The 22,429-nt window shown below is 46.1% G+C and overlaps 1 protein-coding gene across 4 annotated transcripts in view; it reads left to right on the forward strand.

The window, feature by feature from the left end:
- Positions 1-22,429, forward strand: part of LOC137542500 (chloride channel CLIC-like protein 1) — a 392,696-nt gene that overhangs the window by 299,218 nt on the left and 71,049 nt on the right. The window contains exon 4 of one of the 4 annotated variants that reach the window (XM_068264467.1): positions 21,237-21,897. The exons of the other annotated variants lie outside the window; for them this stretch is intronic. Within the exon in view, the coding sequence (XP_068120568.1) occupies positions 21,237-21,440 (204 nt within the window). The 3' untranslated portion in view covers positions 21,441-21,897. Of the gene's footprint in view, positions 1-21,236; positions 21,898-22,429 lie in introns of those variants that run through there. 4 annotated transcript variants of the gene reach the window in all.

The raw sequence follows: 22,429 nt of genomic DNA on the forward strand, positions 1-22,429 counted from the left end.
TGGTTTTGCTGGACTTGAACTTTAGGGCCTGGTGTCCCCGAAAGACACTACCTGGGTCACAACCTTGTGCCTGTTGCACTGCACCTGTAGTCCTGCACCTGTGCCTTTGATTCCTCTTGTTCCTTACTTTGTTGATCCTAATCACTTGCACAAGACCCTTGGAGCCATGGGTGAAGGACACCTTCACTGGTCGGTGAGAGGCCTAGCCTTTTCACTGACCTGTGTCCTTCATCCATGGCTCAGAGGGTCCTGTGCCAGTCGTTAGGTTTTAGAAGCACTAATAATTTAGGGCCTGGTGTCCCCGAAAGACACTACCTGGGTCACAACCTTGTGCCTGTTGCACAGCACCTGTAGTCCTGCACCTGTGCCTTTGATTCCTCTTGTTCCTTACTTTGTTGATCCTAATCACTTGCACAAGACCCTTGGAGCCATGGATGAAGGACACCTTGACTGGTCGATAGCCTTTTCACTGACCTGTGTCCTTCATCCATGGCTCAGAGGGTCATGTGCCAGTGGTTAGGTTTTTGAAGCACTTCAACTTTAGGGCCTGGTGTCCCCGAAAGACACTACCTGGGTCACAACCTTGTGCCTGTTGCACTGCACCTGTACTCATGCACCTCTGCCATCGGTTCCTCTTGCTCCTCACTTTGTTCTTGTTCCTAACCACTTGCACAAGACCCTTGGAGCCATGGATGAAGGACACCTTGACTGGTCGGTGAGAGGCCTAGCCTTTTCACTGCCCTGTGTCCTTCATCCATGGCTCAGAGGGTCATGTGCCAGTGGTTAGGTTTTTGAAGCACTTCAATTTTAGGGCCTGGTGTCCCCGAAAGACACTACCTGGGTCACAACCTTGTGCCTGTTGCACTGCACCTGTACTCATGCACCTCTGCCATCGGTTCCTCTTGCTCCTCACTTTGTTCTTGTTCCTAACCACTTGCACAAGACCCTTGGAGCCATGGATGAAGGACACCTTGACTGGTCGGTGAGAGGCCTAGCCTTTTCACTGCCCTGTGTCCTTCATCCATGGCTCAGAGGGTCATGTGCCAGTGGTTAGGTTTTTGAAGCACTTCAATTTTAGGGCCTGGTGTCCCCGAAAGACACTACCTGGGTCACAACCTTGTGCCTGTTGCACTGCACCTGTAGTCATGCACCTCTGCCATCGGTTCCTCTTGCTCCTCACTTTGTTCTTGTTCCTAACCACTTGCACAAGACCCTTGGAGCCATGGATGAAGGACACCTTGACTGGTCGGTGAGAGGCCTAGCCTTTTCACTGCCCTGTGTCCTTCATCCATGGCTCAGAGGGTCATGTGCCAGTGGTTAGGTTTTTGAAGCACTTCAACTTTAGGGCCTGGTGTCCCCGAAAGACACTACCTGGGTCACAACCTTGTGCCTGTTGCACTGCACCTGTAGTCATGCACCTCTGCCATCGGTTCCTCTTGCTCCTCACTTTGTTCTTGTTCCTAACCACTTGCACAAGACCCTTGGAGCCATGGATGAAGGACACCTTGACTGGTCGGTGAGAGGCCTAGCCTTTTCACTGCCCTGTGTCCTTCATCTATGGCTCAGAGGGTCATGTGCCAGTGGTTAGGTTTTTGAAGCACTTCAACTTTAGGGCCTGGTGTCCCCGAAAGACACTACCTGGGTCACAACCTTGTGCCTGTTGCACTGCACCTGTAGTCATGCACCTCTGCCATCGGTTCCTCTTGCTCCTCACTTTGTTCTTGTTCCTAACCACTTGCACAAGACCCTTGGAGCCATGGATGAAGGACACCTTGACTGGTCGGTGAGAGGCCTAGCCTTTTCACTGCCCTGTGTCCTTCATCCATGGCTCAGAGGGTCATGTGCCAGTGGTTAGGTTTTTGAAGCACTTCAACTTTAGGGCCTGGTGTCCCCGAAAGACACTACCTGGGTCACAACCTTGTGCCTGTTGCACTGCACCTGTAGTCATGCACCTCTGCCATCGGTTCCTCTTGCTCCTCACTTTGTTCTTGTTCCTAACCACTTGCACAAGACCCTTGGAGCCATGGATGAAGGACACCTTGACTGGTCGGTGAGAGGCCTAGCCTTTTCACTGCCCTGTGTCCTTCATCCATGGCTCAGAGGGTCATGTGCCAGTGGTTAGGTTTTTGAAGCACTTCAACTTTAGGGCCTGGTGTCCCCGAAAGACACTACCTGGGTCACAACCTTGTGCCTGTTGCACTGCACCTGTAGTCATGCACCTCTGCCATTGGTTCCTCTTGCTCCTCACTTTGTTCTTGTTCCTAACCACTTGCACAAGACCCTTGGAGCCATGGATGAAGGACACCTTGACTGGTCGGTGAGAGGCCTAGCCTTTTCACTGCCCTGTGTCCTTCATCCATGGCTCAGAGGGTCATGTGCCAGTGGTTAGGTTTTTGAAGCACTTCAACTTTAGGGCCTGGTGTCCCCGAAAGACACTACCTGGGTCACAACCTTGTGCCTGTTGCACTGCACCTGTAGTCATGCACCTCTGCCATCGGTTCCTCTTGCTCCTCACTTTGTTCTTGTTCCTAACCACTTGCACAAGACCCTTGGAGCCATGGATGAAGGACACCTTGACTGGTCGGTGAGAGGCCTAGCCTTTTCACTGCCCTGTGTCCTTCATCCATGGCTCAGAGGGTCATGTGCCAGTGGTTAGGTTTTTGAAGCACTTCAACTTTAGGGCCTGGTGTCCCCGAAAGACACTACCTGGGTCACAACCTTGTGCCTGTTGCACTGCACCTGTAGTCATGCACCTCTGCCATCGGTTCCTCTTGCTCCTCACTTTGTTCTTGTTCCTAACCACTTGCACAAGACCCTTGGAGCCATGGATGAAGGACACCTTGACTGGTCGGTGAGAGGCCTAGCCTTTTCACTGCCCTGTGTCCTTCATCCATGGCTCAGAGGGTCATGTGCCAGTGGTTAGGTTTTTGAAGCACTTCAACTTTAGGGCCTGGTGTCCCCGAAAGACACTACCTGGGTCACAACCTTGTGCCTGTTGCACTGCACCTGTACTCATGCACCTCTGCCATCGGTTCCTCTTGCTCCTCACTTTGTTCTTGTTCCTAACCACTTGCACAAGACCCTTGGAGCCATGGATGAAGGACACCTTGACTGGTCGGTGAGAGGCCTAGCCTTTTCACTGACCTGTGTCCTTCATCCATGGCTCAGAGGGTCATGTGCCAGTGGTTAGGTTTTTGAAGCACTTCAATTTTAGGGCCTGGTGTCCCCGAAAGACACTTGGGCAGCTATGCCCTACAACTCTTCCAGCACAAAGTTGGTGGTTGGTGTTCCTTAAAACTGACCGGGCTATACCATAGATATGTTATTTTTTGGTCTTCCATGTTGGAAGAATGTTTCCATGTTGGAAAGTGGTTGTTTTTGCAATAAAAAAATTTGTTTTTACATACCTCAGTGTGATGAGTAGTTGTTCTTGTGGTGTGACTGCTCTCCTGAACGTGGTATCCTTCTTCCTAAGGTCATCCTTCACCATCTCCAAAAGGGTATCAAACCTGTCAGGAGATGTAAAGGAAGAAGCTGTAAAGTATGTTGTGGGACAAGGTGTTGGGTGGAGGATGGGGGAGGTGTGTTTACAGAGGTTTGGGAGTGTTGTGGAGGGTGGGGGTGTAGTGTATAGCTAGGTATACAGGGGTGTGGGGGTCAGGGTGGTGTGTTTAGCTAGGTATACAGGGATGAGGTGTTGTGGGGGTGAGGGTGGGGTGTTTAGGAATGGTGGGGGTTGGTGTATTTAGGCCTATATACTTACAGGGGAATAGACATCCGAGTGTAGCTGTAGAACTTCTGTGGGTGTCGTCTGAGGTCCCGGTAGAGGGCCTGGAACTCTCCCTTCCTCTGCCTCCTGGCTAGTAGAGGGTGCACCCACCATCTCCTGCGAGGAGCACGCCTTCTCCCCACATAGTAGTAGGTAAACAACAGGAAGGAGAGAATTCCCAGGTAATAAGCGTAAAAAATGACTGGATCCATGGTCCCAACTGCTGTCTCTGTATCCAAGGATGGTCTCCACACGTCCAGCTGTCTCCAACAATGACCCCAGAGCTTCTGCTGACCTCCCAGAACCCCAGGTATTTATACAGGTTGTTATCTCTTTAAGAATCCGGATCCGGACCGCAACCGTGTTCATACCGCACGGAAACCGTATGCAACCGGACCGGATCCGGACAGGAACCGTACGGTTCAGGTCCGATCCGGCTCCGGTGCGGTCCGGACATCCGGTGCGGTTTTTGCAAAACCGCAAGTGTGAACGGGGCCTTATAGTTTTGGAACATTCAGAGACTAATCGGAATCAGTCCTATACGATTATTATTATTGGTTTATAAAGCGCCATCATATTCCATGGTGCTGTACAAAGTAAGAAACACACATGGGGTACATAATACAGACAAATGGAATACACCAATATACTAAATATAGAATTGGTGACAATACAGAATTGATACAAAATTCAGAATAGGTAATGACCGTGAAAAAAAACATAATCAATAAAATGTATAATGTATTTACATTGAAAAATGTGTGCGTTTTGCCTTTGGAAAGACATTGTCCTGTGCATAGACTACAATAAAGTGTTAAACGCGCACTGCGCATAAGAATGCAGGCAGCTGAAACATAATGCAAAGGTGAAGGTGTGAACAAGTCTGTAGATTGATGACTACGTGTGTGAATGATTCTCAGTGTTTCCTGAAAAATGTAAGAAATGGAGTGAATGTAGTATTGGTGTGAGCCGGGGGCCAGTGAGACGCGCTGTCATTTCAGCTCGCTTTGATCAGTGAGTGAGAAGGTCCTGGCATCCTGATAGAGCAGAGAATATACGGTAGGTATGTGGAGAGAAGCCAGAATTACATTCAGCGAAAATTATAGCCACACATTAAATTATTGTTGCTATTTAGAGTTAAGATTTAGAAACTTTTTGTATATAAAATTCCCCACCAGTCCTGTGACATGTAGGCCATTTAAATAGTGTCCTTGGTGTGATCGAAGGCCTGCTGTGGGACTGATCATTTTTGCATTCTTCCATTTATTAAGTTTACCGCAGTTTCTCTAGTCAAAGTCACATTGGGCCAGATTTATCAAAGCATTACCAACAGTTTTTACAGTTCTAATGAGCAGGGGTAACCGTTTTGTATGATGGGGTCAGTTAACGTGTATTTCTATTACTGCCTTACAGTTAAAGAGAAACTCCGACCAAGAATTGAACTTTATCCTAATCAGTAGCTGATACCCCCTTTTACATGAGAAATCTATTCCTTTTCACAAACAGACCATCAGGGGGCACTGTATGACTGATATTGTGGTGAAACCCCTCCCACAAGAAGCAAGAAAAGTAAGTACTCTTGGCAGTTTCCTGTCTGTGAACCTTGCTGCATTGTGGGAAATAGCTGTTTACAGCTGTTTCCAACTGCCAAAAAAAACATGCAGCAGCTACATCACCTGCCAATAGTAAAAGTGTTCACTGGAGTTCCTCTTTAAGAAAGTGCAAATCTATTCCTAAACTGCCACAGATTAAAGTGTAACTGTTGGGCATAATATCAAAAATCAATTCTTTATTTTTATCTGATAAACAAGTAATAAGGATGGCAATCCAAGTTAAAATCACTATTACTTTTCTTGTTGATAAATGATCATTCCCCAGGTTACCTGACTCGTATTTGGTACACATAAAGGAAGTTGCAGGGCATGCTGGGTTGTCCTTTTTTGCTTCTCTACTTTCCCCTCAGACTTAACGAATGCAGCCTGATTGGCTGAAGCCTCTTTTCCTCCTTTTTTCCTCTCCCAAACCTCTGTTCCTCTCTGATTGGTCAATATTTCTCATGCTGAGACAATGCACTTTCTATAGTGCATACACAATCCGGCAGAGGAGAGTAAGGGAGGAAATTACATCAGGATTGACATCAAAATAGGCTCAGTTAAAATTGGAAATGCTAAGAAGGATTTTCTTTTTTTACTGTAGAAAAATCACTAAAAATCAAAATGTGGACCGTGCTATACATATGTTATGTAAGTAGAGCAAGTATTTATCTACTTATACATGTGTTTTGGGGTTTTGTGCAGTGCAGCTAGGCATGATTTGTGAAGTGCTCCTCCGCCCCTGCTAAATCCTGTGAAGCTGTTGTGTGCTTAACCCTTCCACTGCTAGGCATTAATGCAATACAGCAGATGTATTGGTTACCTCAGCAACAGCAATTTCCCTCACACACTGCATTGTCAGAGATACCTTCCTAACTCCTATTCCTAACAGTTTTAGCTGGAATCTGCACTATTTAGTGATTTCTTACGATGTCTGAGACAGGTCTGCACGGATTTCTTAAAACCTACCAATATTTTGTCTGACACTTTTGACCCTCAATCACATTTTCCTCGTTGGTACATACAGTACTGCAGAAAATAGAACATTAGACCTGTTACGCCTTAGGTAAATACTGTATTTATACTGTATCTTAGTGGTGTAATGGATGTGTTCACAGGTCTCAGACCTTTCATGCAGCCGAGGGAGGGTCCCCCTATACTGACCTACGCAAGGAATTTTTCACAGTTGGCTGAGGTGTTTTGAATTGGGTACAGCCATTCTATTAAACTGTGTTGGTGGAATATGCCTCAGTGTGGTTTGGAATCAGTTTCGGCGGACTTAATCCCAATGTTCTGGTTAAATCGAGAGCTGAACTATATATTTAAGTGCCATACAGTTTAAGTTGGTGTCTATTTCTATCGGTTTTACTTTTGTTCCCACCAGTGCTTCTATTAAAAGTGATAAAGCAATTGAAATGTAGCTATCAGTGGATGGTTAAATGGCCTGGATGTTGGGATTGGATTCGAGGATGACTCGGATTCAAACAACAATACTACCATGAATTAATGGAATCTTCTGTCAGAACTTAGGAGTGACTAGAAGCCTCTACATGAACCAAACTGACAGGCCACTAGAAAAAGATGTGACAGAAGAAATGAAGGTGATTCTGAGCGTGTCGTAGGCTAAATTCTCACTACCCAACAGAGGAAGATGGATCTAACGACCTCTTCCTGACAACGAGCATTCGACGATCCAACTTCCGGCTGGTGTGTGTGCGGGGTGTTACTCGACCGGCGCGAACGGGAAGTCAAGTGATTACGTACTTTGTGCTGAGTTTTTGGGGATCTTAACCACTTCGCCGCCCGGGTACAGTATATCTACGCTCCTTTGGACTTCAGTTCCCCGCCCAGAGCGTAGATATACGCATCCCCCGCCGCTGCTGTCCGCGCTCCCACTCACACGTGTGCGCACTCCCGCGATCGTACACGCCGCCGCCCGCTCGCCCGGAGATCAATGAACGGGAAAATCCATTTCCGTTCGTTGATCTCTGCCCCCGCAATAATCGGCATGCTTCTATGAGAAGCAGAGCAACCATTGTGAAAAAACTCCGTTTCCCAGCCTCCCTTCCTGCAAGCGTCCTTCCGACGCTTGTAGGACGCCTGCAAAAAAAATGTGGCCATCTTGTGGCCAAAAAGTAATACTACACCTAAAAACATTTTTCACATACACATACATTTTCACTATTAATTTTAACTCATTAACTCCCACACTCCCCAATTTTTACCAATATTTTTTTTTTTTTTGTAATAAAATAAATAAAAAAAAATTACAATTACAATTAAAAAAAAAAACTTAAATAGTTACCTTAGGGACTGAAATCTTTAAATATTTATATCAAGAGGGTATAACACTGTTACTTTATAAATTATGGGCTTGTAATTAGGGATAGACGCAAAACTGAAAAAAATGCACCTTTATTTGCAAATAAAATATTGGCGCCAAACATTGTGGTAGGGACATAATTTAAACGGTGTAATAACTGGGACAAATGGGCATATAAGTTACATGGATTTTAATTATAGTAGCATGCATTATTTAAAAACTTTAATGGCGGAAAACTGAAAAATGTTTTTTTTTTTCCAAATGTTTTCCTATTTTCCCATTAAAACACATTTAGAATAAAATAATTCTTGGTATAGTGTCCCACCTAAAGAAAGCCTAATTGGTGGTGAAAAAAGCAAGATATAGATCATTTTATTGTGATAAGTAATGATAAAGTTATAGGCGAATGAATGGAAGGAGCGCTGTAAGGAGAAAATTGCTCGGATGCTGAAGGGGTAAAACCCCTCAGTTGTGAAGTGGTTAAAGGGACTCAGAGCTGAAAAATAAAAAAAAAGATTTTATGCATACCTGGGGCTTCCTCCAGCTCCATCCGATTGCTCCCACGCCGCTGCCCGCAGATTCCGTCACTAACATCATTTGTGGCCAGCTACGCAGGAGAATGGCGCCCATTACGTATCTCTCCAGCGGCTGCTAGAGAGATACGCAAACAGCGCACTTCTCTTACGTTTGGCTGGCTCCGACTGATGGAAGTGCGGGGACCTGGTTCCTGAAGCTGCAGGCAGTGGAGGACGATGACGTGGGAGCAATCGGAGCGGATGGGGCTGTAGGAAGCCCTAGGCATTTATAAAATCTTTTTCATTTTTCAGCTCTGGTACACTTTAACCACTTTACCATCAGGTGCGTAGAAACACGTACCGCCCCTGGTGGTACTGCCGCTGTCCGCGCTCCCGCTTGCTCGCGCTCCCGCACTCGTGCACACAGCCGCCCACTCGCCTGGAGATCAATGAACGGGAAAAAACATTCCCATTCGTTGATCTCAGCCCCCCAGCAATGATCGCTACTTCTATGAGAAGCAGCGCGATCATTGTGATTTTCCCAGCCTCAATGTGCTTCCTGTAAGCGTACTTCCGGATGCTTACAGGTAGCATGAACAAAAAATTACTGTGGCCATCTTGTGGCCAAAGAGTAAAACTACATCCAAAAACATTTATCATAATTAAATACCTAGTTTAACATTATAAATTAACTCATTACCTCCCACACGGCCCATTTTTTTTTTTGTAATAAAAAGAAAAAAAATTACAATAAAAATAAACAAATACATAAATAGTTACCTTAGGGACTGAACTCTTTAAATATTTATGTCAAGAGGGTATAACACTGTTACTTTATAAACTATGGGCTTTATTTCCAAATAAAATATTGGCCCCAAACATTGTGATAGGGACATAATTTAAACGGTGTAATAACCGGGACAAATGGGCAAATACAATACGTGGGTTTTAATTATGGAGGCATGTATTATTTTAAAACTATAATGGCCAAAAACTGAGAAATAATGATTTTTTTCAATTTTTTTTCCTATTCTTCCTGTTAAAATGCATTTACAGTAAAGTAGCTCTTAGCAAAATGTACCACCCAAAGAAACAAGATATAGATCAGTTCATTGTGATAAGTAATGATAAAGTTATAGACGAATGAATGGAAGGAGCGCTGAAAGGTGAAAATTGCTCTGGTGGTCAAGTGGGTAAATATCCGATCTGCTGTGACAGTCGTTATTGCCGGGTGACACTAAATTATGTTTGCGTGATCGTGAGCCTGTACCCTTATCACAAGAATGCGGAAATGATTGTTGGTCGCTCAAAGTACCGCCAATCCTTAGGAAAATTGGGTCGTGGGTACGGGCCTTAAGACGTTTTATTTAACTCTTCACAATAAGTGTAAATATAATTACCATGCAGAAGAATAAATGTTGATTTTTTTTTTTAATATAACTCTTTATAATCAGCGTGAATATTATTAGCATACAGATAAATTACATTTTGTTTACTACTTTTTTAGTATTTTAAAAGTAGAAGTGACGGAACATTTTTGCTATTGTGTAAAATGATTGAACATAAAAATATGTCTGATCTTATTAACTACCCCCTGTAAGAATTTATAAAATTATATTACAATAACTTTTCTCAAAATAGACCTACAGTAATAAAAAGGCAAGCTCAACATAAATAAAACAGAAAATGTTAACAAGCAGGGCAGAAGTTTCAAAATCACATCCCGCCGGTTACAATATTTTACAATCCTGCATCGCGCTATCTGACCACTCTGGAAGGCTGCAGAGCGTGAGGCAGTTGGGAATAACCTAATGCTATTGGCAGATACAATTTTTATCCCAGTGTTGTCTTTTGTGGGCTTACTCTTCAATTGAGTATATCTGTCCTATCCATAACTATCAGCTAGCAGGGTGAGGGTCCTTTTACACTTAATGCTCTCGTATACGTCAGCACGTGTTAGTACGCATTGGTATGCATTTTTTCTATAGCAGTTCATTGTGAAAAAGTTTTCAGTTAAAAACGCGTATAGTGTGAACTGAGCCATAGGAAAATACGGACATTACTTTGAAAATCAGCTGTCCTTTCAGTTATTAATGAGAGCAACTGATTAAGTGTAAAAGGGTCCTTAGGGTTTTTAACCCTTCCAGTAACTTTATAACAGTCATTTTTTCCTCTAAGAGTGGATTGTGATTGGACTGTGATTATAAGTTTTAAGAGCCGAGATGACATTTTGAGTTTCATACCATTTTAAAGTGAACCTGAGATGTTTTGCAGAAAAAAAAAGTCTGGTACTAACTTGCCTAAGAAAAGGGAAGCATCTGGATCCTGCAGAGATTTCGTATGTCCTCCTTAAAGGGACACTTAAGGCAACCTAAAAAAATGAGTTTTACTCACCTGGGGCTTCTACCAGCCCCCTGCAGCTGTCCGGTTCCCAAGCAGTCTCGCTCGGATCCTCCTGGCCCCGCCGGCAGACACTTCCGTTTTTGGCGACAGGCCTCAGGAACGCGACTGATTCTTCGCATTCCTGGCGGCAATAGCGCCCTCTATACTGGTATTGCGGCCAGGAACAAGAAAAATCACTCGCGTTCCCAGGCCTGTCACCGACACCGGAAATGGCTGCCGGCGAGGCCAGGAGCATCGGCACGAGACTGTGTGGGCACCGGACAGCTGCAGGGGGCTGGTAGAAGCCTCAGGTGAGTAAAACTCATTTTTTTAGGTTGCATTAAGTGTCCCTTTAAGACCACTGCCGCTGTCTGGGACCCTCAAAAACGTTGCAGCTGTGCCCCTCATTGTTCATGAGCTTTTGTTGTATATGTTCCAAGGTTTCACACACGGAAGTGAGGAGGACACGGCAAGCCTCTGGCCTATACTCTTCCTAGGTAAGTATGGATTTATTTTTTTTTAAAAGCCTTGGGTACAGGTCCTTGTTTCTGTCCTCCTATCAGGACAGATCGGACTGAACTTTGCCTTGACTTTAGGGAGATTTCCTTCTATGTCTCAGGTGAAAGCTGTCATTCTTAAGATACTTGCTCAGTCTGTGGGTTCATGATAGTTATTTTGCAGACTATTTTCTTTTAATGTTTTGTGGTGTGCAGATAGGCCCTCTGCAGAAGCTTCTTACTGTGAATTTTTATTGTATGGTGATAAATATTGCTTTGCTTGTTCACTTTTACATCATCAAAATATCATGGTTATAACAGAACAGAGTGGCTCATGAGTATCTATGGCAGCACGTGGGATTGATAATATGAACATGAAGTTGACAATGCCACCACCACAATGGCGGAACCTCTATCTATAGATCAGTCTGAAATGTGAAAGCAGACCAATTCAAGATAATTAGTCCACGAGAAGTGTATTTGGGGGTGCCGAGGGTCCAAAACTTCACAATTCATAAAACTTGCTGTGTGCAAAAGGGCCAAAGAATTCATTTTTATGTGTTTTATAACTGTGGGACGTGTCAAATTAAGGATGAAAAATGAAAAAATGGGTATTTTCTGCATTTACACCTAATTTTTTCCAATAAAATGACTATAAAATAAAATTGGTTTGGGAGAAAAATATTATCCAAAGAAAGCCTAGTTTGAACTGAAAGAAAAGAAGATATATATCACTAAGATGGCATTAATAATTAAAAAGATACTGCTGTGTCACAACGACACAGCTAGAGTGTCAAAAATGTCAGAAAGATAAACAGAAACTGAGAGCCACAATGGTGCAGCATTTACTTCTCAGGAAATAAAAATGAGGTCACTGAAGCATACTCACAAAGATGGGTCACCATACAGGCGACCATTAGAAACGCAGATGGGAATCACAATCCCATCACCACTCATGCTAAAAGTTTCTCTCTGTCATGGAAGGCAAACGGGGATACACCCGTCCACCATATAGAAAATGGAGATCGATGGTACAGAGGCGCTAATCAGAATCAAAACATCTAAAATCCGTTTAAAAGTGAAGATAATGATGGACTTACCTCCAACATTCAATACACCACATGCGTATTTTCAAACAGTATTTCTTTATTTGCGAAAAAACACAACAATAACTCCACTCCGCATTTCAGGAGCCTTAAAGTGTACCCGGGGCGATTTGCAAAACATATAATAACCATGCTGTTTTACTTGCTTTATTTTGCTGCCTCAAAGTGAACGCTTTTCTCTTGGCAGTACCTTCTCAGGACTCAGGAATATAGTACACACCACTCATAAGCGGTTTACAGTCATGCAACTTCTGAGGGCGGGGGGGGGGGGGGGGGGGGGCGGGTAGATAAAAAGGTCAGTAGTTCATGTATTTTCCCTCTGGGACACTTAATAGACTGCAACTGATTAGCGACAGTAATGGCCCATACTCACAGGCTACATTTGTGGCCTGTCGCCAACACACGTGAGCGTGTGTGTGACAGGCCGGCGACAGCTCGTCGCCAGGTCCCTCCGCGTAAGCACGCGGAAGAGGGATCAGCTGTCGCCGACGTTCCTCCTCCGCCGCCGGAAGCTCCGTGTTCTGGAGAGAGGTTGCTATCGCTAGTCCGCATACTCACGCGGACTAGCGACAGTTGCGGCGAAGTTTCGACGGCAACTGTCGCCAGGCGATTGACCACGCCAATCGCCCGGCGACAGCAGCGACGATTCGGGGTGCGCGCCCGTGTTGTGCCTCACACTCACGGGCAACCTGTCGCCGCAACACACACGTGCTGTGTGTTGCGGCGACAATTGTAGCCCGTGAGTATGGGCCATCAGCCTCACCGTGGCGCAAGTGTCTAGTATAATATACTTTTGCATGCAAACCATATTGGAAGCTAAAGTTCCTCCTAGTTAAATAAATGTTAGCACTTGTCTTGGATGCAGGGCATGCATTTTTCAGTCTGGCAGAGGCGGTGTATGCCTGTGCGATTAACCATTCAATTGCAACGTGTTTAGGGACGCGCAGTCTTTCCCCCCACCTTTTCTTAACTTTGTAACTATGTAACTGTCAGGTTAGCTGCTCCCAGCCCCTCCTCCTGAGTTTCCTGTTTGCATAATAAGTAGTAGCAGATTTGCATATGATTTGCATCTGAATGTAATGCAAAGTGTGCAGAAAATCTATTTAGGTGCTGCACACTGAGCTGGTGGTCATTTTGGATGCAGCCTTAGTGGTATGCGCTGGCGTTCTCCTCGCCATCAGACAATCAACCTACTTTGTAAATGTTTAAATATAAAATAAATCACTAGGATACTTAAAAAAAAGTCATTTTTAAACATGAACTAGTTAATTGGCGGCAATTTATCTCCTTTCCACTCTCTGTATTTCTTTACGGGCATAATAAGTACCGTCATTTTTAAACGTTTTTGAAATTGTTTTAAGAACCTTCGGTACCTGGTGTAAGCACTTTCTACCAGTCTTAGTAGTCCCTTTTGGGGGGTTTATTCTTATGATTTATCAAATGGTTTATTATTTTGGCAGCAACCCCCAGTAATTCCCCACAAGCAATTATCAGTGGTTGCTTGCTTGTCACAGTGGGAAGTCATTTTGTCTCTATACATAATCACGCCCATACCTACTGACCATACTGCACTACATTGGGCTCTAGGTGGTTTCTCTTTTTCTCAAGGCCCAGCATACTGGCCATACTGTTGGTTGTATTGGGATCTGATGCATTGTGAGGCACCTGTGCAAATGCTAGACTTTTCTCGAGCACCTTAACCATTATCTGAGGCTACAGAATTCTTGCTTCAGACATTCCTCACACAATTATCTGATCACACAAGAGGAATAGATCTTTTCCCACAGACCTCACCATTATTTGAGGCTACAGAAGTCCTGTTTATAGCTTAGCGGACAGATCTTCTCCCGCGGTCCTCATCATTATCTGAGGCTACAGAAGTCCTGCTTCTGCTCATAGCTTGGCGGACATTCTCTCCTCAGTGCATTCATCTGATCGCACAAGAGAAATAGATCTTCTCCCGAGGACCTAATCATTATCTGAGGCTACAGAAGTCCTGCTTCTGCTCATAGCTTGGAGGACATTCTCAGTGCATTCATCTGATCACGCAAGAGAAGTAGATCTTCTCCCGAACACCTCACCATTGTGTGAGGCTACAAAAGTCCTGCTTCTTTTCAGCGGTCAGATCTTCTCCCGAGGTCCTCACCATTGTCTGAGGCTGCAGAAGTTCTGCTCCTGTTTCTGTTCATAGCTTAGCGGACATTCTCTGCGCATTCATCTGATCACACTGGAGAAATAGATCTTCTCTCCTTTCCTAAACAAGCCACCATAATGTAAGCAGGGGTAAACTTTAGCATGCTGCGTTCTTTCAGCCTGAAGCCACACACTAGTGGATGGAATAACATAATATATTCTCTGGAGAAAGAGAACACTGTGCGGTATGCAGGGGAAGTGAAGTTTAATACTCTGTAAAATTATGAAATGATGAAACCATTGTGTTACCGGTATGGACGGGAGAAGCATCACTGCTCAGATTACTAAACTTTCCACCGATGGGAGGGCTGGTGACCAAGACTATATGGCGCTCTTAAAGGGACACTGCAGTCTTATTCATTTATTTATTTTCTTTGAAATGAAATCCAGAATCTCTCTGTGAAGTTGCTTTTCATTCATTCATCTGCTGGCTGGATCTATGTAGTTGCTGATATTGTCTCCTGAATATTCAGAGCCAGTATAAAAAAATGCATTAATACGGTACTTTATGCAAACACTGCCCTTTCCATGGTCCATATATATATATATATATATATATATATATATATATATATATATATATATATATATATATATATATATACTGTATTTGTACACACGAGCATGAGTGGGAACTTTGAAAGTATCCTGTGACAAGAGGCTGCAGTCCTGATTAGAAGTCAAATGACAAGTCTAAATCTTTTTTTGTGTTGGATTTTAGTCCACTTTCAGTTAAACCCATCTGATAGGCAGCCAGCTGGACATGGAGTGCATATACCGTATATATATCACTTGCCAAAAGATTTGGTGTTTGGACTGCAATCCAGACAGCTGACAGGGTAATTACCAGTAAATGCTAAGTAAACTGTTAAGCCCTTCCCATGCATATGTCTATGGATAGGTGCAATACAGCCAAAAACAGAGGCTTCAGATCTCTCCCACCTGCAGCTGTGCACCTAGCCATACAGGCTTACACCTCTCCTCCCTTTTGCTGTGCACCTATCCATACAGGCTTACACCTCTCCCACCTACAGCTGTGCACCTCTCCATACAGGCTTACACCTCTCCTCCCTTTAGCTGTGCTCCTGTCCATACAGGCTTACACCTCTCCTGCCTGCAGCTGTGCACCTATCCATACAGGCTTACACCTCTCCTGCCTGCAGCTGTGCTCCTCTCCATACAGGCGTACACCTCCCCTGCCTGCAGCTGTGCACCTATCCATACAGGCTTACACCTCTCCTGCCTGCAGCTGTGCACCTATCCATACAGGCTTGCACCTCTCCTGCCTGCAGCTGTGCTCCTATCCATACAGTCTTGCACCTCTCCTGCCTGCAGCTGTGCACCTATCCATAAAGGCTTACACCTCTCCTGCCTGCAGCTGTGCTCCTCTCCATACAGGCGTACACCTCCCCTGCCTGCAGCTGTGCACCTGTCCATACAGGCGTACACCTCCCCTGCCTGCAGCTGTGCTCCTCTCCATACAGGCGTACACCTCCCCTGCCTGCAGCTGTGCACCTGTCCATACAGGCTTACACCTCTCCTGCCTGCAGCTGTGCTCCTATCTATACAGGCTTACACCTCTCCTGCCTGCAGCTGTGCACCTATCCATACAGGCTTACACCTCTCCTGCCTGCAGCTGTGCACCTATCCATACAGGCTTGCACCTCTCCTGCCTGCAGCTATGCTCCTATCCATACAGTCTTGCACCTCTCCCCCTGCAGCTGTGTTCCTTTCCATACAGGCTTGCACCTCTCCTGCCTGCAGCTGTGTTCCTCTCCATACAGGCTTACACCTCTCCTGCCTGCAGCTTTGCTCCTATCCATACAGGCTTACACCTCTCCTGCCTGCAGCTGTGCTCTTCTCCTCCATGCAGGCTTACACCTCTCCTGCCTGCAGCTGTGCTCTTCTCCTCCATGCAGGCTTACACCTCTCCTGCCTGTAGCTGGGCACCTATCCATACAGGCTTACACCTTTCCTGCCTGCAGCTGTGCACCTATACATACAGGCTTACACCTCTCCTGCTTGCAGCTGTGCTCCAATCCATACAGGTTCACACCTCTCCCGCCTGCAGCTGTGCACCTTCCCTTACAGGCTTACAATTCTCCTGCCTGCAGCTGTGCACCTATACATGCAGGCTTACACCTTTCCTGCCTGCAGCTGTGCTCCTCTACATACAGGCTTACACCTCTCCTGCATGCAGCTGTGCTCCTATCCATACAGGCTTACACCTCTCCTGCCTGCAGCTGTGCTCCTCTCCATACAGGCTTACACCTCTCCTGCCTGCAGCTGTGCTCCTCTCCATACAGGCTTACACCTCTCCTGCATGCAGCTGTGCTCCTATCCATACAGGCTTACACCTCTCCTGCCTGCAGCTGTGCACCTCTTCATACAGGCTTACACCTCTCGTGCCTGCAGCTGTGCTCCTCTCCATATAGGCTTACACCTCTCCTGCCTGAAGCTGTGCACCTATCCATACAGGCTCACACCAACATTTTATGCAGCGCTGTACAGCATATATTGTCTTGTCACTAACTGTCACTCAGAGGGGCTCACAAGCCAGTCCCTACCATAGTCATATGTCTACTTATGTATCGTGTAGTGCATGTTTCATAAGCTAGGGCCAATAAAGGGAAGAGCCAATTAACTTATCTGTATGTTTTTGGGATGTGGGAGGAAACCAGAGTGCCCGGAGGAAACCCGCATAGACACGGGGACAACATACAAACTCCTTGCAGATGTTGACATGGCTGGGATCCGAACTGGGGACCCAGCGCTGCAAGGCGAGAGTGCTAACCACTACGCCACCGTGCTGCTCATTTAGTTAGTGAGGCAGTGCAAAGAAGAGTAACCCATTGAATCAGATGTCCTATGCTGAGCTGCCTTCTGACTGGCCGCTGTTACTGCATATTTATTGTGCCTTCTAGGTATAATCTGCACTGTTGTACTATGATTATTCATTTTGTCTTGGAACAAAGAACATGGACATTTCGCACCCCCCGGTGGTTGAGAATCACTAGATTGAGTTGTATGCAAAAGAAATTAAAAAAATGAGACATGCAGTTGAAAGTGACAGGTATCACTTAAGTAGATGATTTAAAGATGGTCTATACATATGTAAATATGCAAAGTGAAATCCTCTGTAGACCATAATCTGGTGCATAAGCTATTTTCAAAATGACCCACTGTGTGCTGTAGATGGACAGGGAGGCCGGAGAATGGGAATTACATCTTCAGAAACAGGAAGCTTGTGCAAAAATTATTTCACAGGAAAAACAAGCCTCGATAGCTTAAGGACAACTGTGTATATATATATATATGGAGGCTGCCATATTTATTTCCTTTTAAACAATATCCATACAGGCTTACACCTCTCCTGCCTGCAACTGTGCACCTATCCATACAGGATTACACTTATGCTTGCAGCTGTACACCTATCCATACAGGATTACACTTCTCCCCCTGCAGCTGTACTCCTATCCATACAGGCTTACACCTCTCTTGCCTGCAGCTGTGCTCTTCTACATACTGGCTTACACCTCTCCTGCCTGCAGCTGTACTCCTATCCATACAGGCTTACACCTCCCCTGCCTGCAGCTGTGCACCTATCCATACAGGCTTACACCTCTCCTGCCTGCAACTGTGCACCTGTCCATACAGGATTACACTTCTGCCTGCAGCTGTACACCTATCTATACAGGATTACACTTCTCCCCCTGCAGCTGTGCCCTATCCATACAGGCTTACACCTCTCCTGCCTGCAGCTGTACTCCTATCCATACAGGCTTACACCTCTCCTGCCTGCAGCTGTGCACCTATCCTTACAGGCTTACACCTCTCCTGCCTGCATCTGTGCACCTATCCTTACAGGCTTACACCTCTCCTGCCTACAGCTGCGCACCTATCCCATACACGATTACACCTCTCCTGCCTGCAACTGTACTCCTATCCATACAGGCGTACACCTCTCCTGCCTGCAGCTGTGCACCTATCCATACAGGCGTACACCTCCCCTGCCTGCAGCTGTGCTCCTCTCCATACAGGCTTACACCTCTCCTGCCTGCAGCTGTGCACCTATCCATACAGGCTTACACCTCTCCTGCCTGCAGCTGTGCACCTATCCATACAGGCTTACACCTCTCCTGCCTGCAGCTGTGCACCTATCCATACAGGCTTACACCTCTCCTGCGTGCAACTGTGCACCTATTCATACAGGATTACACTTATGCTTGCAGCTGTACACCTATCCATACAGGCTTACACCTCTCCTGCCTGCAGCTGTACTTCTATCCATACAGGCTTACACCTCTCCCGCCTGCATCTGTACACCTATCCATACAGGCTTACACCTCTCCTGCCTGCAGCTGTACTCCTATCCATACAGGCTTACACCTCTCCTGCCTGCAACTGTGCACCTGTCCATACAGGATTACACTTCTGCCTGCAGCTGTACATCTATCTATACAGGATTACACTTCTCCCCCTGCAGCTGTGCACCTATCCATACAGGCTTACACCTTTCCTGCCTGCAGCTGTACTCCTATCCATACAGGCTTACACCTTTCCTGCCTGCAGCTGTGCACCTATCCTTACAGGCTTACACCTCTCCTGCATGCATCTGTGCACCTATCCATACAGGCTTACACCTCTCCTGCCTACAGCTGTGCACCTATCCCATACACGATTACACCTCTCCTGCCTGCAGCTGTGCACCTATCCATACAGGCGTACACCTCCCCTGTCTGCAGCTGTGCTCCTCTCCATACAGGCTTACACCTCTCCTGCCTGCAGCTGTGAACCTATCCATACAGGCGTACACCTCCCCTGCCTGCAGCTGTGCTCCTCTCCATACAGGCTTACACCTCTCCTGCCTGCAGCTGTGCACCTATCCATACAGGCTTACACCTCTCTTGCCTGCAGCTGTGCTCTTCTACATACTGGCTTACACCTCTCCTGCCTGCAGCTGTACTCCTATCCATACAGGCTTACACCTCCCCTGCCTGCAGCTGTGCACCTATCCTTACAGGCTTACACCTCTCCTGCCTGCATCTGTGCACCTCTCCATACAGGCTTACACCTCTCCTGCCTGCAGCTGTACTCCTATCCATACAGGCTTACACCTCTCCTGCCTGCAACTGTGCACCTGTCCATACAGGATTACACTTCTGCCTGCAGCTGTACACCTATCTATACAGGATTACACTTCTCCCCCTGCAGCTGTGCACCTATCCATACAGGCTTACACAGGCTTACACCTCTCCTGCCTGCAGCTGTACTCCTATCCATACAGGCTTACACCTCTCCTGCCTGCAACTGTGCACCTGTCCATACAGGATTACACTTCTGCCTGCAGCTGTACACCTATCTATACAGGATTACACTTCTCCCCCTGCAGCTGTGCACCTATCCATACAGGCTTACACCTCTCCTGCCTGCAGCTGTACTCCTATCCATACAGGCTTACACCTTTCCTGCCTGCAGCTGTGCACCTATCCTTACAGGCTTACACCTCTCCTGCCTGCATCTGTGCACCTATCCATACAGGCTTACACCTCTCCTGCCTACAGCTGTGCACCTATCCCATACACGATTACACCTCTCCTGCCTGCAGCTGTGCACCTATCCATACAGGCTTACACCTCTCCTGCCTGCAGCTGTACTCCTATCCATACAGGCGTACACCTCTCCTGCCTGCAACTGTGCACCTATCCATACAGGATTACACTTCTGCCTGCAGCTGTGCACCTATCTATACAGGCTTACACCTCTCCTGCCTGCAGCTGTGTACCTAAACAGAGGTTTCAGACCACTCCATCCTGATAGTTTCCTGTTAGCACAGGTATGTCAAACTGTTCCTACGAAGGCCGAGATCCTCACACATTTTTGATACAGCTCAAATGAATTGATGGGTTTGAATCGGGAAAGGTGTGGTCCATCAGGTAGAACACATTCCTATCTTTCTCAGTCCATCCTAAACACTGGCATGGATCTGGCCCTCCAGGCCTGGAGTTAGACACGTGTGTTAGCAGATATGAGGTCCCACTGCTCACCGCCAGCTTCCTGTGAACTACCAAGTACCTCCTCCTCATCATGTAGACACATGATCTCTGTAATGCTCGGAGTCTGAAAAATGCAATTTGGAGTGGTCTTCTTACTTTGGGTATCACATGGTCACAGCAGAATGACTCTCCCACCAGCTGCAGCCAGAAAAGTGAGGGAGCAAGCTGCTCTGCAGTAACCAGCACTTTTGGCCCATGAAGCAGATATTTATACACATTTTTATAGTTGTTCATCATCATGATTTGTGATAGAATTGGTCTTGCTCATTTCTGAGTAAAGTCGAGCTTCAAATACGTAATTACACTTATAATGGAATGCAGGAAACCTCTGCAAGCTGGGCGATTTTATATGAATACCTTTAATGAGATAAGGGAACTGCTTTGGCCAGTATAAAAGGGCCTTTTTCCACTAGCCTGCGATTTGCGATTTGCTTCTGACTGCAAATCGCAAGGTACATTAAACTAATGGAAACTGCAGCAGCAATTTCCATTAGTGCGATCCGATTGCGATGCGATTTTGGTCAAAGCGCAATCGTCGTCCTGCCGCGTTTTGTATGCGATTGAGCTGGACTATAAAGAGTATAGTAGCTCAATCGCAATCGCATGGTGGAAATTGAATCGCGATTGCGATCGCAATCGCGATCACATTTCATAGTGGAAAAGAGCCCTAAAATGTTTCCTTAGACAAGATAAATACGATGTCTGACTTTATTGCCGTGTAATTAGCTGCAGAACCTTTCTGCATAATATATATGGGGACCTGTCTGGATCCAGCACACGTTGTATTCCTTTCTTATCCACAGAGGAGTTCCGGCAGAGCCTATCCGAGCTGGGAGCAACCGATAACGAGTGACCTCTGCACTGAGAATCCCTCCACAAGACCAGCTGTCACGTGCCTATCCAAGCCGGGAGCAGCCAGTAACAAGAGTGACCTCTGCCCCCAGAATCCCTTCACCAGACCAGCTGTGTCGGGCCTATCCGAGCCGGGAGCAGCCAGTAACATGTGACCTCTGGACTCAAAATCCCTCCACCAGACCAGCTGTGACGTGCCCATCCGAGCCGGGAGCAGCCAGTAACATGTGATCTCTGGACTCAGAATCCTTCCACCAGACCAGCTGTGTTGGGCTTATCCGAGCCGGGAGCAGCCAGGAACCAGTGACCTCTGCACCCAGAATACCTCCACCAGACCAGCTGTGATGTGCCTATCTGAGCCGGGAGCATCAAGTAACAGTGACCTCTGCCCCCAGAATCCCTTCACCAGACCAGCTGTGTCGGGCCTATACGGGCCGGGAGCAGCCAGTAACCAGTGACCTCTGCACCCAGAATCCCTCCACCAGACCAGCTGTGACGAGGGTCTCTATACAGTCGCATTACACTTTCATACAACCATTGCAGTGACAGATAACAGTACTGAAAGCCATTGTGCAATTTAATTTTGATTAAAATTCTTTCCGTTTCAGTATAAAGCCAGCTACAAATGTCTGAACTCGCCTGTCATTTTCAGTTTAATGTTATTAAGAATTCTTTCCATTGAATCCTGCAGCCAGCTAGAAGGCAAACAGCAAATTTTCACTAAACATTTAATCCGCTCTTAGCTGGTGAACTCTAGAAAGCACACCTTCCTCAAGAAATAAGGTTTCCAACAAGATGGCAGACTGAAGTCCTGTTGTTTGCAGATGGGAATGGCTAATAAGTATTTGAAGTTATTTTTAATATTTACCCCAGAGCAGTTCAGGTTTGGGTGATGAAGCTCTACCACATGAAACCACTTCTGTGTGACAGATAACTGGTTGGGATACATGTGCACAACAGGCTGAGGTAACCAGGGAGTATTCGGTCTCTGTGCATAGTCATACCCCCTGCATGGAATCTTCAGCATGCTGTGCACAGGTATCCCAATCAGTTATCTGAAACAGTTATCTGTCATACAGAAGTGGTTTCATGTGACTGCTTCACTTGTAGTAGCGATTCATCATCCAAACCTGGACTGATGTAG

The sequence above is a fragment of the Hyperolius riggenbachi genome, chromosome 12, assembly GCF_040937935.1.
Source record: "Hyperolius riggenbachi isolate aHypRig1 chromosome 12, aHypRig1.pri, whole genome shotgun sequence".
Classification (NCBI taxonomy): Eukaryota; Metazoa; Chordata; class Amphibia; order Anura; family Hyperoliidae; genus Hyperolius; species Hyperolius riggenbachi.